Source organism: Chaetura pelagica, unplaced genomic scaffold, assembly GCF_000747805.2.
Source record: "Chaetura pelagica isolate M959 unplaced genomic scaffold, ChaPel_1.0 scaffold26, whole genome shotgun sequence".
Classification (NCBI taxonomy): domain Eukaryota; kingdom Metazoa; phylum Chordata; class Aves; order Apodiformes; family Apodidae; genus Chaetura; species Chaetura pelagica.
The window spans coordinates 1,144,498-1,159,682 of NW_009953793.1; the positions used below are offsets into that span (position 1 = coordinate 1,144,498).

Below are 15,185 nucleotides of genomic sequence, written 5' to 3' on the forward strand. Positions count from 1 at the left end.
CTGTTTTAAAACAAGAATAAAGCTTAGCCTGCCTGCCTGTAAGTAAACCCTTTAGTGAGCTACCTTTTAATTGAGAGTACACAACTAAATTCCTCCTTTAACTAGTTCCCTAAACAATATTTTCAGAGTGATCCTAAAATACCTTTTCAGCTGTAAAAATACTTTTATCTTCATAGGAAGCTGGGTTTTGCCTCTAAGAATGAAATCTGAAAAGTACTTACTTTGTTGAAAGTGGGGTCTTTCTTCCTGTCTCTACTACACTAAAATAAAATCTCAATTATATGTTGATCTTTTTCTAGTGGTTACCTGGATTCTGCAGTGGGGGGTGCACATAAGATGAGTCATGCTGAATGCTTGCAGGGAAATGTTTGTTTGTTTTTTTTTTCCTGTGGTAAATGCTTGTATTTCAATAAAACTCTGTGCTTTTTATGTTGGCATATCACAAAATGGATGACAACATTTTATTTTTAGCAGGTGACTCCTGCCCAGAGAATGCCTTTCAGGTCGTAGCAACATCTGGCCACAATGCAGATTTTCCCATTGGCACCCAGCCAGGCTCTGGGGACAATTACAGAATGAACTTGGCTAAAGGAGTCTCAATGTCGCTGCCATCCTCACCTCTGCTGCCACGCCAGTCCTGTTTGGTGCAGTCAAGAGCAAACAAAAAGTCTCCAGGTAAAAACGAAACTGATTAGCAACTAAAATCTTCATAGTGCTTTACCTCAGTATTTAATACACTTCATATAAAGTGACAAAGTAGAATTATGTTCATCTTTTGCAGTAAGAGCAAGATGAGTGAAGGCTTTTTGCATGTTCCCAGGGAGAAGAGGTTGTTGAGTAGGTAGAATATCTTATTTAATATGGCAAATAATTACTCTGTTGGTATTGCAGAATGTCCGAGTGTGCTTAAAACTGGTTATTTATGGTTGGTGTGTCAGGTAGAACACAGTTGCAGAAACCTCTGTTTGTTTATGCGTTACTGGCTGTGTAAGAGTGAATGTTGTTTGTGGCTTTTCCTGTTCATTTTTTTTACTAGTATCTACTTACGTAAGTGTATTAATAGATAAAGTGCCACTGAAGTTGTGACAATTAGTTGATTTTCAGTGGTTGTGTCCTTAGTAATGGCTGCATTCTTATGTGTGAGCCTTGCTAAATAAGGTACTCTATCTGGTCCCCTTTTTATCAGCATTCTGTACATATAAATCATTCCAACACGCTACCATCACTTGGGCTCAGTAGGGTCAAAGCTTGAGTGTCAAGTGAAATGGTCCATATACCCATGACTTGTGGCGACACTCAGCAGTCTTGAGGTTCTTTGTTGTAAAGTTAATAAGATCTAGCAACAGAGAGTGTCAAAAGTAGTGTTTTGTCAGCACTGAGAAATGTCTTGGTTAACAGCCCATTTTACATAAAGAAAAAATGTGGCTCAAAGAGTTGCCACAAGATAGTGGCATACACACAGTTTGTAACAGGTATTCTTGGTGTAAAGTGGCTATCAAGATTTATCTTTTCCTTTCAGAATTAAGCAATAATAATCTCACTTGGTTTTAAATAGCTCTGGCTTGTTTTTGTCAGTTCACAGAAAAATTTCAAAAAGCCACTTAACAGAAGTCCAGAAAAGTATACCAGGGGAGTGTGTTTTCCTTAACTTAGATTCTTCTCTGCTGTTTGCTGCTGTTAAAATAGTCCCAGATGACCCTTTTGTCAGACCTGACAGGACTTCCATGGTGCAGACACAGTTCACACATAAATGGCTCCTTTTTCATCCATGGATTAATTCTTTTGTCCTGTTCTAAATTGGTGCATGAAAATAAACTTACCATGATTTCTCTTAGTTATTGTCACGTTGTGTATCAGATCTGCAAGCACTGTAAGTCACCTCACATTAGTTTGTGAGGAGGAAAATTCAATATGGGGTCTATGTCACAGCTTAAACTGCGTGTGTTAAAAATACATCCTGAAGGTATTTCCATTCTGATCAGTTTTAAACGACTGCTACATTTTCTGGTTCTTTTTGAATCTTTGCTTTTTGTTGCTCAACTTCCATACATCTAATTAGATAAATCTAATTATACTTATGCTTATAAATGACTGACTTGGACTACTGTCTTCTTAAGGAATGTGATTTTGTTTCAAAGGAATGTATTTTTAGCAGCTTTCACCAGGGCTAGTGCCCCTCATTTTTTTTAAGCAGTAGTGTTGAAAGAGCACCCTCTGGTGATAGTTGGTAACCAAGCTGTGTCTTTTAGTTTAAAAAACGTAATGGTCTCATAGTCTCTAGTTAGAGATACTGTAGTGGGGTCTGTGAGGCCCTGGGGAGGTGTGTGAGGCTCATGGGAGGTGTGGGAGGCCCTGGGGAGAAGTGTGAGGTGTGTGAGGCTCATGGGAGGTGTGTGAGGTCTGTGAGGCTGCTGGGGATGTGTGTGAGGTGTGTGAGGCCCTGGGGATGTGTGTGAGGTGTGGGAGGCCCTGGGGATGTGTGTGAGGCGTGTGAGGCCCTGGGGAGGTGTGTGAGGGCCCTGGGGAGGCGTGTGAGGTGTGTGAGGCCCTGGGGAGGTCTTTTAGGCCCCGGTGAGGTGTGTGAGCCCCCCGGGGAGGCGTATGACGCCTCATGTGAGGTCTGTAAGGCCTGTGATTTAGCAGGCCATGTGCTGTCTGGTCAGTCGCAGTGTGGTCTGGCCTTGTGCTACTGGGGCCAAAATGGAGAGTGTTGCAACTTGTCTTTGAAAGGTGTCATGAGCCTTAGAGTACTCATGAAAATGAGCAAGAAATTGGTGTATTTTTTAATGTAGCACCTGAGGCTGCTGCCAGAAAGAAGGATGGGACACTTTCTATGGCTGCAAGATAGCCTAAATATACTGTGTTTTTTAAAATGAACTCTTGGATGTCTTAGAGAACTTGGACGTGCCCTTAAATTTTGAAACAAGGATGAAGGAAGAAGGATGTTATTTGAAGACCCCAGTTGAAGACAAGAAACCCACCTTATCAAGGGCAAGGTGGTGCAGTTAGCATCAGTCCAGCAGTCTCTCTCCAGGGCTTTCTGGTTGCCGTTTACTGTTAGTGAGGGAGATTGCAGACCAGAAAAGTAGGGACAGCTGGAACCTGAAGCGCAGTCCCGAGTTACATACAGGCAATGAGGAGAGGAGGAGGGAAGGCAGGAGGTGTTTGCAGTGTGCAGTTTACACACTACGTACTCAGAACAGCCGGCAAGCCCTGTTCATAGCATAAGCAGATGTTTGTTCATCAGTAGTACCTATGTGTATGTTTTCTGGCAAACCTTCGGAGGGCAGCATCGTTCCCCTTCTGCTAGATGAGCTGTGTGATTCACGTTTCTTCTGGCTGTTTCTAATACGTATTTAGAGGAGAACAGGATCATAAACAGCCTGAAAGCAGAGCATGAAGGTAAAAGTGATAGTAGACTGAATCAGTTTAATTTTTGCAAAGTGTGTGTGAACACACAGTTCTTGGTACTGAAGCTGAACTTAGTCTGTACATGAAGTGGGAATGCTGCTGTTTCATGAAACCAGAAACACTAGTAGCCACTAATGTTTTCTTTTGGTTGTTGTTGTTGTTGTTTTTTGTTTTTTTTTTCACCATTCCTTACGATCAGGGCCTGTGTCAGTATTTGGAGAAAGTGCAGTGTAATATAAAGCTTCTTGGGTTTGAATTATTTAGTGTGTTGATGTTGCAGGCTGTCTGCCTGTACTCTTTTTTCCTAGCTTCAAACATGCAGATAACAAAATTGTCTTCCTGTTATAATGGAAAATAAAAGCTCTAAACCAAGGAGGCCTATTGAAAGTTGCCTGAGCTGGAAGATTAAAAAGTCAGCCACTTTACATACACAGGAAGCCTCTTCAGGTTTGTCAGAGCAAGCACATGGGTTTTGTTTTCCACAGGCTGTGCATTCCTAAAAGCCCAGGGAGAGTGTTTGTTTCTCACAGGAGTGGAAGTGCAGCAGCTTGCTGATCTTTATGGTAGCAGCTGTGCATGTAAGAAATAAATCCTCTGGTGGTTGTTTTTTTTTCTTTATCGTGGAGGACAGACACTGCACATAAGGAACTTTCATTCCATCTGGAAAAAATTAGGATACACTCAGCTCTTTCCCATTGCAGGTCTGGTCAGGAAGCCCAAGTATGTGGAAAGTCCTCGGGTGCCAGGTGAGGCAGCTCTGCCGCTGAGAAAGGGATCAGAGGAAAGAGAACCCAGCCAGAATGGTAAGTCTGCTCAGTGATACTCTGTGGGTAGAACAGCTGTTCATTTCAGGCAGAATGATACAAGCAGCCTGCACAGTGAGGAAATCTGACTCTTTCTTTGTAAGAATGTTTTGCAGATTTGTCATGTTTGTGCTCAAGAGATGGTCTCTGTTACACTTATGTGATCTTGGTAACTCTCAGGTCTTGGAGCTGTGCATGTACTGCAGACAAAGTGGTGTGTGAGTGGTGTTGGTTGCTACACATGCCAAAGGCCAACTAGAATTTTTCTGAGCTTGTTTTTAATGTAAATTGGTTCCAAGTGTGTAGCTCTGCACTGGGTACAATGCTTCATTTTAAGACATTTTGTAAAAGCTTGCTAAATAAGAAGGCAGTAACAGTAGACTCCTGTGTTGGCAAAGCTGGGAAAAGCTACCTCCCTGGAGTTAATGAGTATTCTTGGAAAGTTTCATGTTCATTAAATTTGACTAGTGCATAACAGACTGTGGCTTTGACAGGGTATGTCATGGTCAAAGCAAAATGACCCATATGTTGGTATATGACTATACACACTGTAATGCTTTCCTGTGCATTGTTTTTGAGATTAATATGTCAGCTTAAGTGACCTCATTAAAGTAATTTCATGTAACTAATGAGGTTCCAGCTGAACAGGTTTTTTGTTTTCCTTTTGCTTCAATTTTAAAGGAAAATACAGTTTTAAAAGCTGACATTTTATTATTTTTTAAGTCCCTTATGTTTGATACTAGAGAAAACAGAAATAATTGTAACTGTTTTCACCATCTTCTTCTGCATGCCTTATTTTATATGTTATAGTTGTGTCTCCATCTTCACAGCCATCTTGGTGCTGGCATTAAAGTTTTATGTCTGACTGGGAGAGCGTGTAGTCCTCCCCTCCCTAGTCTGAAGGTGACCATCTCATGAGGATCCTCCTCTTCACAGAGTTGTACTCCCAGACAGGGAAACTGCTGAAGGTCAAACTCTGGTGTTTAAGGATTAAACAGTTGTTGCTGGGTTGGACACCCTAGATTCTTGGCTTTTATTAGACTGTTGCTTTTGTCTCTGAATTTGATATTATGCCTAACATTTACTCAGAGTTGTCAAAGATTTGAAGTTAAGTACAATGATAACAGGGTTTTGTAAATTTGATAGAAGAATGAAGACGTTGATTCCACAAAGTCTGTAATTTCCAGGATTGTAATTTTAAAGATTAATTATAATCCTCAAAATTACAATTTTACAGAGAAAATTTATTGTCTTTGTAAAATATTCTAAGACCTGTCCATTTGCAAAGTATTCTGAGATACCAAAACTTCTGCTATCTACTGTCAAAAAGGCACCATTTCAGAAACTTACTAATTTTGGGATCAAGGGAGAACCAGACAATTCAGTTTTACAGAGCAAAACCTTAAGCTGTTCACAGAGTTAAGAAATATGTGCTTTTGAGCAGGCATAGAGCTGGAATGAAATATGGGATGATTAAATAGTAAACTACTTGTGTTTGCAAACCCTGGCTATCACAGGTATCATAGATCGTCATGGTGGGAAAGGACCTCTGGGATCACCAAGTCCAACCATCAACACAAACCAAAAATAACCAAAAACACACCCCACCAAAAAACACTCACAAAAACCCCACAACCTCAGCCACTAGAACATGCACTGAAGAAGAAGCCACATCTACATGTTTCTTGAACACCTGCAGGGATGGTGCCTCCACCACTTCCCTGGGCAGCTGTTCCAGTGCCCGACCACTCCTCCAGTGTAGAAATTCTTCCTGCTATCCCATCTGAACTCCCCTGGGGTAACTTCAGGCCATTTCCTCTGTTGTTACTTGCTTGGGAGAAGAGCCCAACACCCACCTCACCACAGCCTCCTTTCAGGTAGTTGTAGAGGGCAACGAGGTCTGCCCTCAGCCCCCTCTTCTTCAGACTAAACATCCCCAGCTCCCTCAGCTGCTCCTCGTATGACTTGTTCTCCAGACCCTTCCCCAGTAATGCTTACTGGAGAACTGGGGGCAAAATGTGCTCTTTCTTGCAAATACCACTGAATGTCAGCAGTGTCTGATGTGGTTAGATACCGTGCTCTTCAGGAAGAGTAAACCCTGCCCTGACACTCTCTTGGCTCAGCAAAGTCATGAAGGAAAGACCAAAGGAAAAGGGGCAGTTCAGGCTCCCCCTCTCTGCCTGTTGGTGATGCAGAAGGCAGATTTGCAGCCAAGAGCCTTGTCTGTCCTCTTTTAAACTTCGCCAGTAAGCCTGTGTATGTAGCTTGCTGCATGAAGTCTCCACATTTTAAACTGATAGAGCTGTGGGGATGTCCCTGCTGTCTCCCAGCTGCGTGGGGATGACATCCAGAAGCTCAGTGCCTGCCCAGACAGCACTGGTTGGGAAGCAGCAGTTTTTCCCTCCTTGCAGAGTCAGGTGGCAGCTACAGAATTTCTGTAGCTGAGAATTCTGCTGTGAGCTGGTTCTCAGAGTAGTTGTTAGATGATGCTCCTTGATTAGTTGACTGCCTCTGCTGGAGGCCTACATATTACTTTTTATTTAATGGACAAATGAAATAAGTACTGAATAAATGTTTCTGCTAGGAAGAGCATTATAGGTTGGTAGGTGATGCCAAACTGCTGGCATGAAAGAAAGAAAACAGCAGAAGGTACTGGTTTATATTTAGCTGTGGCTGTTTTCCCTCAGCAGGTCCCTGATAGCTGATTATGTTGCAGGTTGCCTCATGTTTAACTTTGTCTTATTATATCTGTTGGACACCACAAGATATTTTAAAGTACTGTACTGATAAAATTAAATATTTTTTCAACCAGAAAAGCTAGGACATTTAGAACTGGTGTCACATCCTTTGCATAGCAAGCACAATAAAAAGATATCAGTTGTAGAGTTAGCGATGAGATTACAAAACATCTGTATTATTAACCTCTACTTTTAGTGTTTTTAACACTGCAGAATACTTCATAAAGAATTAGTGGTGCAGAATTTCAGTCTGCCACTGAGCTTGGGTAGTGTTGAGTTTGATGTTTCTGTTGGGAGAACAATCCCATCACTCAACAGTCCAGTGACGACCTGGTTGCACTTAACTACTTCTGTTTTGACTGGCAGGTTAGGTTTCTTTACTGCCCTAGATGTGTGCAGATATGCAGAAGATCCAAGACCCACTAGTGTTTTAAAGCCTAATGGACAGAGTTTAAATGGCAGTAGCTTCTCTGTTAGGTGTATTGCCGACAGAAGAGCTGGTGTTTGTAATTTTGTTCCTCTTGTGATGGTCTCCAAACACAGGACTCTAATCTTCACCAACTTTTTTCCCCCCACTCCAAAGCAAAGCCTGGTAAAGACTCGAGCTGTTCTCCTGCAGCACAAGAACTGATGACAAGATTGGGTTTTTTACTGGGAGAAGGGATCCCAACTTCTGCTCATATGGAAGAGAAAAATGAAGTCATGGTAGGATAATGGAAAATCATATACTTTACATTCATCCTATTTCTGAGAGAACTAATGTTATTTCCCCTATTTGCTTGTTGCAACTACTTGATACGTACTAGAAAAAAATCCATTTTAATAGACATATGGCTTTAGAATTGTAAATTAATTATAATAAGTGTTTGTTTGAAATGGTGTGTTCATCTTGCATTCTAAAAAAAACCAGAAAGAACAGAGTCCTCATAATTTCTGGAAGTTTAATCTAATCTACTGTGACTGTGAATAGCTTCTAGGGTTCACTGAGCCTTATTTTAGTATTTAGGAGGAACTTTTTTTCCTTCCATTCTTAGTGATTTATGAGAATGGAAAATGTCAGTGGTTTATTACAATAGTAACTTGCTTTTGGGGCGTACATGTTTGTTTTTTCCTGAGAAGTTCACTTCCACTTGATCATCTTTCTGTCATTTAGGGTAGAGGAACTGGGGAGAAGCAAACAGCAACTATCCATTAGAAATTCATCTGCTAACCGAAACTACTGTAGCTGCCACTTTCTCTCTTCCCTTTCCTCTCTCTGGGTTTTCAGTCCCAGGCCTCATAAATCTAAGTTCATCAGTTTAGGTTTCACTGATAGTGAAATGTGAATAAGACTGCAGTTCTGGTGGTTTTAACCCAAAGAATAAATGCTGGAGGGGAGGGGTATCCAGTAAAATGTTTAATAGAAGAAATATGCCTCACTGCAACTCTTTCACTGAAGTGTGAAACTCCCTTTTTTTCTTCAGAAGTCACATTTTAAGAGTAATCTGAAAACACATCATTATGGTTCGCAATCCAGATAAATCTTCTGCTCCTTGAAGTTTTTGCTTGCAGAAAAGGCTCTTTGCTTTGTTATTACTCTGCTTCACTTGGATGTTCCGAGTTTTCAGTGCTGCCTCCAGTGCAGTGACCGTTAGCTTTTCTTCTCCCTGCAGTGTGCAGTGGCCAGTCAAGGAGTGAGTCCATGTTCCACCCTGACAAGCAGCACCACATCACCCAGCACCGACAGTCCCTGCTCCACTCTCAATAGTGGCGTGGGCAGGGCAGCAGCTCACAAAGGCAGCCCCTGTGGAACCATCAGCAGCCCTAGCTCCACCCTGGAGAGCAAGGACAGTGGAATTATAGGTAAGCTTTAATTTGTGATGCAATTAATAGAAATTAATCTTCTCTTAATAGTACAAGTCTGAATAGCAGTTTCATGTCATTGTGTTCTATTTTATGCTGTCTGTGGGTCCTGTTTCAAGTCCTCTCTACTTGAAAAATTGAAATTGTGTTTGTAGGCTTCAACAGTTGCTCTAGTTAGGTGTGCATTTCTCTCCTTTTGTTTTTGTGATGCAGCTCTGATTTCTCCATGCTTTCCTTTAAGATAATTAATTTCCTCTGTTGAGCTCTGTTTCTTATTTTCTTCTACCTTTTCCCTTTTCTGTTGCATTTCCACAATGCATTTTGTAGTGGTGAAACGCAGCATAGCTTGAAGCTGATTTGATTTCCAGCCAAGGAAAAAGCGATTGGTGCTACTTCTCAGGAGAATAACCTAAATCTAACTGTTAAAAACAGGGCAAACTTTTGGGTTTTTGACACTAAGATGAAGCTAAAATAGGGCATCATGGAAGAGGTGGAAATGGTGGGATCCTCTGCTGAATAGATGTCTGAACTGAGGCCATGCATGCATCTCCGGTGGGGAGCCCATTGTCTTGAGAGATGCAGCTACCATCACAGCCCCAGTTGTTTCATAGCTCCTTTTTCCAACTAGCTGAATATTTCAGTAAGTCTGTTCAGATCTAAAGAAACAGGCTTAAATGGTTGTACAGTTATATTGGTGTCAATGTAGTGTATGACTAGAAGAAGCAGTAACACCTCTTGTTGCAAAAATATTTATCTGTCAATATACTGTAGCCATTTCCTTGTTTAAGATGTGTCATAGGGGTTATACATTTTCTAAATAGTCATTTAAATCAGTTCTCTGATTGACACAAGGGTCTATGAGAGTTGGGCTGTCAAAACAGGCCTCGCAGGCAGGAGGACGTGATTACACAGACACCTCCACCTTCATCACTGCCCCTGCTGAAGCTTTTCTTAGCTCTGCAAGTGAAGTGTACACTCACTGTTAGGCACTGCTGCTTAGGCATATTTCTTAAAAATCTGAGGCCTGTGTTAAGGCTTCTCTGTGGTGTTTGTCTTTTATAAACAGAGAAGTCATGCTGGCTTGGAATTAGTTGTGTGGAGATCTAACCCAATGTGTATGTTGACTTGCTGAAAAGCTTAATGGGCTTTGCAAAAATATTTAAGGACTGCACACTGGTTTGCATGCAACTTTTGTTTATATTGATGAGGTGGCACCAATGTGTATGTAAAAACTGGCATTACCGATACACTAAACTGTTCTCTGGTACGTGGTGCAGAAGGCAAAGAGGGATCTTGTTTCTCAGTTAGTCTCGTACTTGGGGCCTTGCTGAACTCTCCTGTGCAGCACTGCAGCCTGGAGGAGTGATGCCTGCATGTTTTGTATGCCCAGTTTAATGTCACAGAATCTTACAAGATACTTGATGAAGTCTTGGAAAGTGTCAGTAACATATAATGCATTCAAAAGTATAGAAGCAGCTGCTGGTTTTGAAGTGGAATGTGTTCCTTCTTTTCTTCCAGAAAGGCAGGACAATAGGCTAGAGCTCTGTTCTTTAACTTTTAAAGCCTGTTCTTGAGTGAGAGCTATTTCCTTCTCTCAAGTGGACAAATGCGGATACTGTTATGAACCTACTACCCATGGTTTTCAAGCCTGATATGTTCTGTTAGTATGTCCATGTTCTAAATGGCATTTTGTTGTGTTTACTTCTGCCCACGACTGTCAAGTCACCCCATGATTCCCATCATGCTGGGAAGGATCCTGGCGTGGCAGCCACGTCAGCATAAGAAAGCTCTTTGTTGTTTGCAGGACATCTTAAAAGAGGTGGCCTTTTTGGAACAATCAGATTATGTTATTCCGTATTTACATCCAAATTCAATTAATTCTGTGGCCAGGTCAGCCCAAGTGTAATTTCTAACCAGAGCATTCTCAATTCTTCTTTTATTCTTCTAAATGACATTCTAAATTTTTTAGCTCCAGGCAAAAAAATCCAATCTCTCTCAGCTTTTCCTCAGAAGGGTCCATGAACTTCTGGACATCCAGTTTGGCCAAGTGGTCTCTAACCCAGTCGTCCTCTACTGAGGGAAAGTCTTCCTCTCTCCAGACCTTTCCTCTTGCCTCCAGGGTCTGGGATTCACCAGGAGTAGCTTTAGCAGTGAAGACTGAAGGAAAGAAGGCACCAGTGACTGCCTTCTCTGTGTCTTCCACCACTAGGGTGCCCACCTCATTCAGCAGTGGGCTTGCATTCCCCCTGGTCTTCTTTTCCTATTTGTATACTGAGAAATCCTCTTCCTTCGAGTGTGTATGGGTCATGATCATGGGACTGTATGAAAATTGTCTCCTGCAGTTTTGCTGTGCCTGCTGTCATTCGTGTCTGGAATTCCTTGAGTCTGAACACCCCCTTGGCAAGCCCATGGCAGCACCCCTTACATCCACAGAGGCCAGAAACTAGGACAGGAAAGACAAGGCACCTCTGATCAATTCTTGTTTCTGTTTTTTAAATGCAAACATGTCTGTGCATTCAAATGTGTTATTAATAATAGATCTGCATTTTAAATTATGTTTAGCAAGTACATGTTTTCTAATGTCTTTGACAGAGTTCATCCAACCAGGGAATAGCTTGCATTTTCATGCTACTTATGTGGGCTTCCACTGTATTTCTACTCCCACTGTGTTTTCTGGGCCAGCAAACTCTGGGAAATTTATCTTTTATCCCTTTCCCTCTTTTTTTTCTTCAGCTTTCTTCTAGTTTTCTAAGGTTTTACTGCTGTAGTTGAATTCTTCTCTGCGTCTAGTGAGTTTGACATAGTAGTGGAGGCAGGTTTTAATCTTCAGCAATGAGCTAAGTAGGAGAAAAGACTGGGCTACTGGCCAAAACATGAGCTTTTCTGGATGTTTGCCACTGTTTCAGTATGGAAATCTTGAGTAGCAAGGTTTCCTGATGCTACACTTCACACCAGGAAGAATCATCGTTTTAAATATTTCATACTTCAGGAGGAAAGACTTTTTTTTTGCATGACTGTAAGAATGAAATTAACTTGTCATACAGAAGAACAATCTAAACTGTGTGCAAAGGCAATGGAATGACTGAAAGGATTTTTCTTCTGTTTCCTCTACGATGTATGTAGTATTCTTGATTTCTTAGAATATGAGCTCTTGAGTTTTAAGCATCAGATGTTAAATTTCGGGTGATTGTGAGGCCTGTTTATCCTGGGGGAGACCCATATTTCACATAGATACTATTATTTGAACTGGCTTTTAAAAAATATTTTAAATCCTTATGCCCTCTCATCCAATGTTGTATTTTCCTTTGGGTGTTTCAAGCATTAAAAATGCATTGAGTGTGTTAAGCTTTAATAAATGTTGTTCAGTTGTTTTGTGAGGATTTAGTCTATGTAATGAAAATATTTTAAATGAAACAGACCAATTTCACTGTGAAACATACAAAACCCAGTATATATTTGCAAAGTGTTTTTATGTGAGCACATTAGCATAGTGTTACCAAATGTTACTCCAGTTGGTCTTCAGGACTATAAATTCTTCATGCCTTCAGTTATTGCAGGAGGCCCTGATTAACTACAATCTTGAGGAACTAAAGGTGCCCTCTAGCCTTCAGCCAGCAATCTGGAGTATTTGTATCACTGGAGCTAATGCAGTTAGTTTGTCTCAGCATTCATGGAGTGAGTCACTACAGCAGTGCAAGGCTGCTGTTCCCTAGTGCAGCATCTCAGACACCCATGTGGGCTCTGTCTTGTAGCAGAGCATCTGCCTGGCTCTCTTTTGCTTGTTTTGCAACATCTGAAATGTTCAGAGCAAAAAAGCACTTCTTATTTTCACCTCTCCAGCTCTTCTCTCTGCTCAGGTCTTAGATCAGTTCTTTCATCTGTTAATTGCAGAAGCACATCCATTGTCTCACTAGTGGCTCAACCTTAGCCTGGTTTGGAGCTGGGGGAGGTTTTCAGCTTCTTATAGGAGCCACCCCTGGGGCCCCTCTCCTGCTGCCAAAACCCCCACCAAACCAAACCAGCACAGTACTTCAGAAAGGAGTGCTGGATGGCTCAGCTGCTGGAAGTTTTCTAGCAGAATCGGTTTGCCAGGTATGCGATTGCAGGGTCATTGCCATCCAACTGTAGCTCAGTTTTCTATTTTAGGAGACCTAGATCTATAAACAACATTGAATATTTATAATTTATGCTTCATAAAATGCAAGATGTTTGGTCACAGGTATGCTTGTGAAAAGCCTTCCAACTTTGGGGCAGCTGTGCAAGTTTTTCCAAATAATTGAATTTTGAATTCTTTTTGTAAAATACTAGTCTTAAATAATGTGAATTATCAAAAAGATGCTTTAATTTTTTTTCTTGACCTAGATGCTATTTTTACTTCTTACAGAGCTTCCGTTGTCACCATGTTTACAGAATGGTTTGAAAATTTGCAAGATACGTTACAGAATTTTAATTTTTAAAAGAAGTAGAGGTGTGTTTTAGTGAAGCAGTAGATTCTTCATATGAAGTCATAATGTTTTGATGGTTGTGGATTTTTTATTGATTTGTTGTCTTTTTTTCCCACTAAGCCTGAACTATGTTGATCTAAAGATACATCTGGATTCTTCAGAACATTTTCCTTCCTTTCTCAGGTGTTTTTGCCAATCTGAGAAGCTGTGTTTTGTGTCTCTTTTAGATAAATAATATTCCTTGAATTTAACAAAATGTCCAGTGAATAAATAGTCTAATATCTGCTGGCCAAAAATGCCATTTGAGTATGAAGATAATAACACGTATTAACACGAGTGTGCCATCTCCCTCTGATGTGTACTTTAGTTGGGTTTTTTCCTCTCTTTCTCAGCAACTATAACAAGTTCATCAGAAAATGATGATCGTAGTGGATCCAGTTTGGAATGGAGCAAGGATGGCAGTCTCAGAGCTGGAAAACATCAAGGGATTAGTCATGAGCGAAGAACAGATAATTGTTCACCAGTTGCAGAAGAGGAAGCCGTGGGATCTGCTGAGAACTTGCCAAAAGAAGTACCAAGAGGAGAGGGCCCTGTTCCTTATGCTCAAAGTTCTGGCTCTTTAATAATGCCTCGTCCAAACTCTGTTGCAGGTAAAGTCCTGAGGTAGAAAAATGATGTTCTTAATCATAGGGCATTTCTCTTCAAGTTATGTTGTTAGTATAAAAGTATTTTTATAGGACAGAAAGATAAAAGCATAGATCCTAAACTGAATAGATGAGCATTGCTTGAATTGTTTAAAATTGTCATGGAGAGGGATTTTATCCTGCTTTTTAGTAGGTATGGTTGAGTCAGGACTTCTGGAACACTTCAGAAGTCCATCAGTCATTCTAGGACTTTGTCTTGTGTGAACTAATCCTTGAAATTTTTGCTGGTTTGTGTGCTCCCATTAGCTAGGTCTGTAAATCTGATTAAGATCAAAGTAATACTTTGATATCCATAGAACAAGTAACATTTTTATTTTTTTTTTTAAGAACTGTGTGAAATTCTGCCTTGTAGTTGAACAATTTGTTCAGAAAATGTGAGTCTGTTCAGTTGTGACTGATACATCTGTGGCCTTACCCTTACATTTCTGTGTGTTGTGAAATAGACAAATCTGGCAAAGCACTTTGACTTGAAATCTATTAGTAGAGCCCATCAAATTGACAGTAAAGGGCAATTCACTTGCATAAATAGAACTCTGCAAGAAGAATGTTCTGATAGTGTTCAGGAGCATGTGTGCTTGCGTGGGTATCCTCAGTGGTTTTTTTCCCTTTAAATTTAGTGAGAATTTCCCATGTTCCACCCTGTGTTCCTTGCCTTTCATCCTCTTTGTGGTGTCCCTCCAGGAAGGGTCTGATCATGGCCTCCTGTTGGGTACAGACTGACAGGAAGCTGCTGCTGTAGCCATCTCTGTTCAGAGCTGAACAATCTCAGTTTAAACCCTAGACCTCCTTCCCAGTTGGATGGAAAGGAATTCTACCCACCCTATCATGTTTTTAAAGTGGCATCCACAGGAGCCTTGGCTTTTTTTGTCTCTGGCTCTTTTTCTAGTCTTTACATTCTTTTCATTCCATGCTTTAGTCTTCATCCATTGCATTCAGGATTTCTGTAAATTGCTGTGAATTTGGACTAGACTTTAATTTTCAGGCTGGACTTGTGCTACCTCAGTACTGAATGCCTTTGACTCTGAATATGCCACTGCAAACCCTGTTCACATCTTACAGCTTGGACCTGTAGTTTTGACTTCCCAGCTTCACCCTAGGAAGAGATGAAACTCAGTTACTGCTCAGTAAGCCTGTATCTTTCCCATACTGGTCAGTCCAGAATGGACACAGTGCCTCGAGGTGGTCTCTGCAGTCTGAGCAGAGGAGCAGGACTGCCTACCTGAACTTGCTGGCAGCTCTTGC

General features: G+C 41.1%; 1 protein-coding gene across 1 annotated transcript in view; it reads left to right on the plus strand.

Annotated features, from left to right (window-relative positions):
* The first annotated feature begins 575 nt into the window (after nucleotides 1-575).
* TANC1 (tetratricopeptide repeat, ankyrin repeat and coiled-coil containing 1) overlaps nucleotides 576-15,185 on the plus strand; it is a 38,866-nt gene continuing 24,256 nt past the window's right edge. The window contains exons 1-5 of the mRNA XM_010001069.1: nucleotides 576-675; nucleotides 4,113-4,214; nucleotides 7,536-7,657; nucleotides 8,605-8,794; nucleotides 13,632-13,889. Of these exons, the coding sequence (XP_009999371.1) occupies nucleotides 576-675; nucleotides 4,113-4,214; nucleotides 7,536-7,657; nucleotides 8,605-8,794; nucleotides 13,632-13,889 (772 nt within the window). The remainder of the gene's footprint in view (nucleotides 676-4,112; nucleotides 4,215-7,535; nucleotides 7,658-8,604; nucleotides 8,795-13,631; nucleotides 13,890-15,185) is intronic.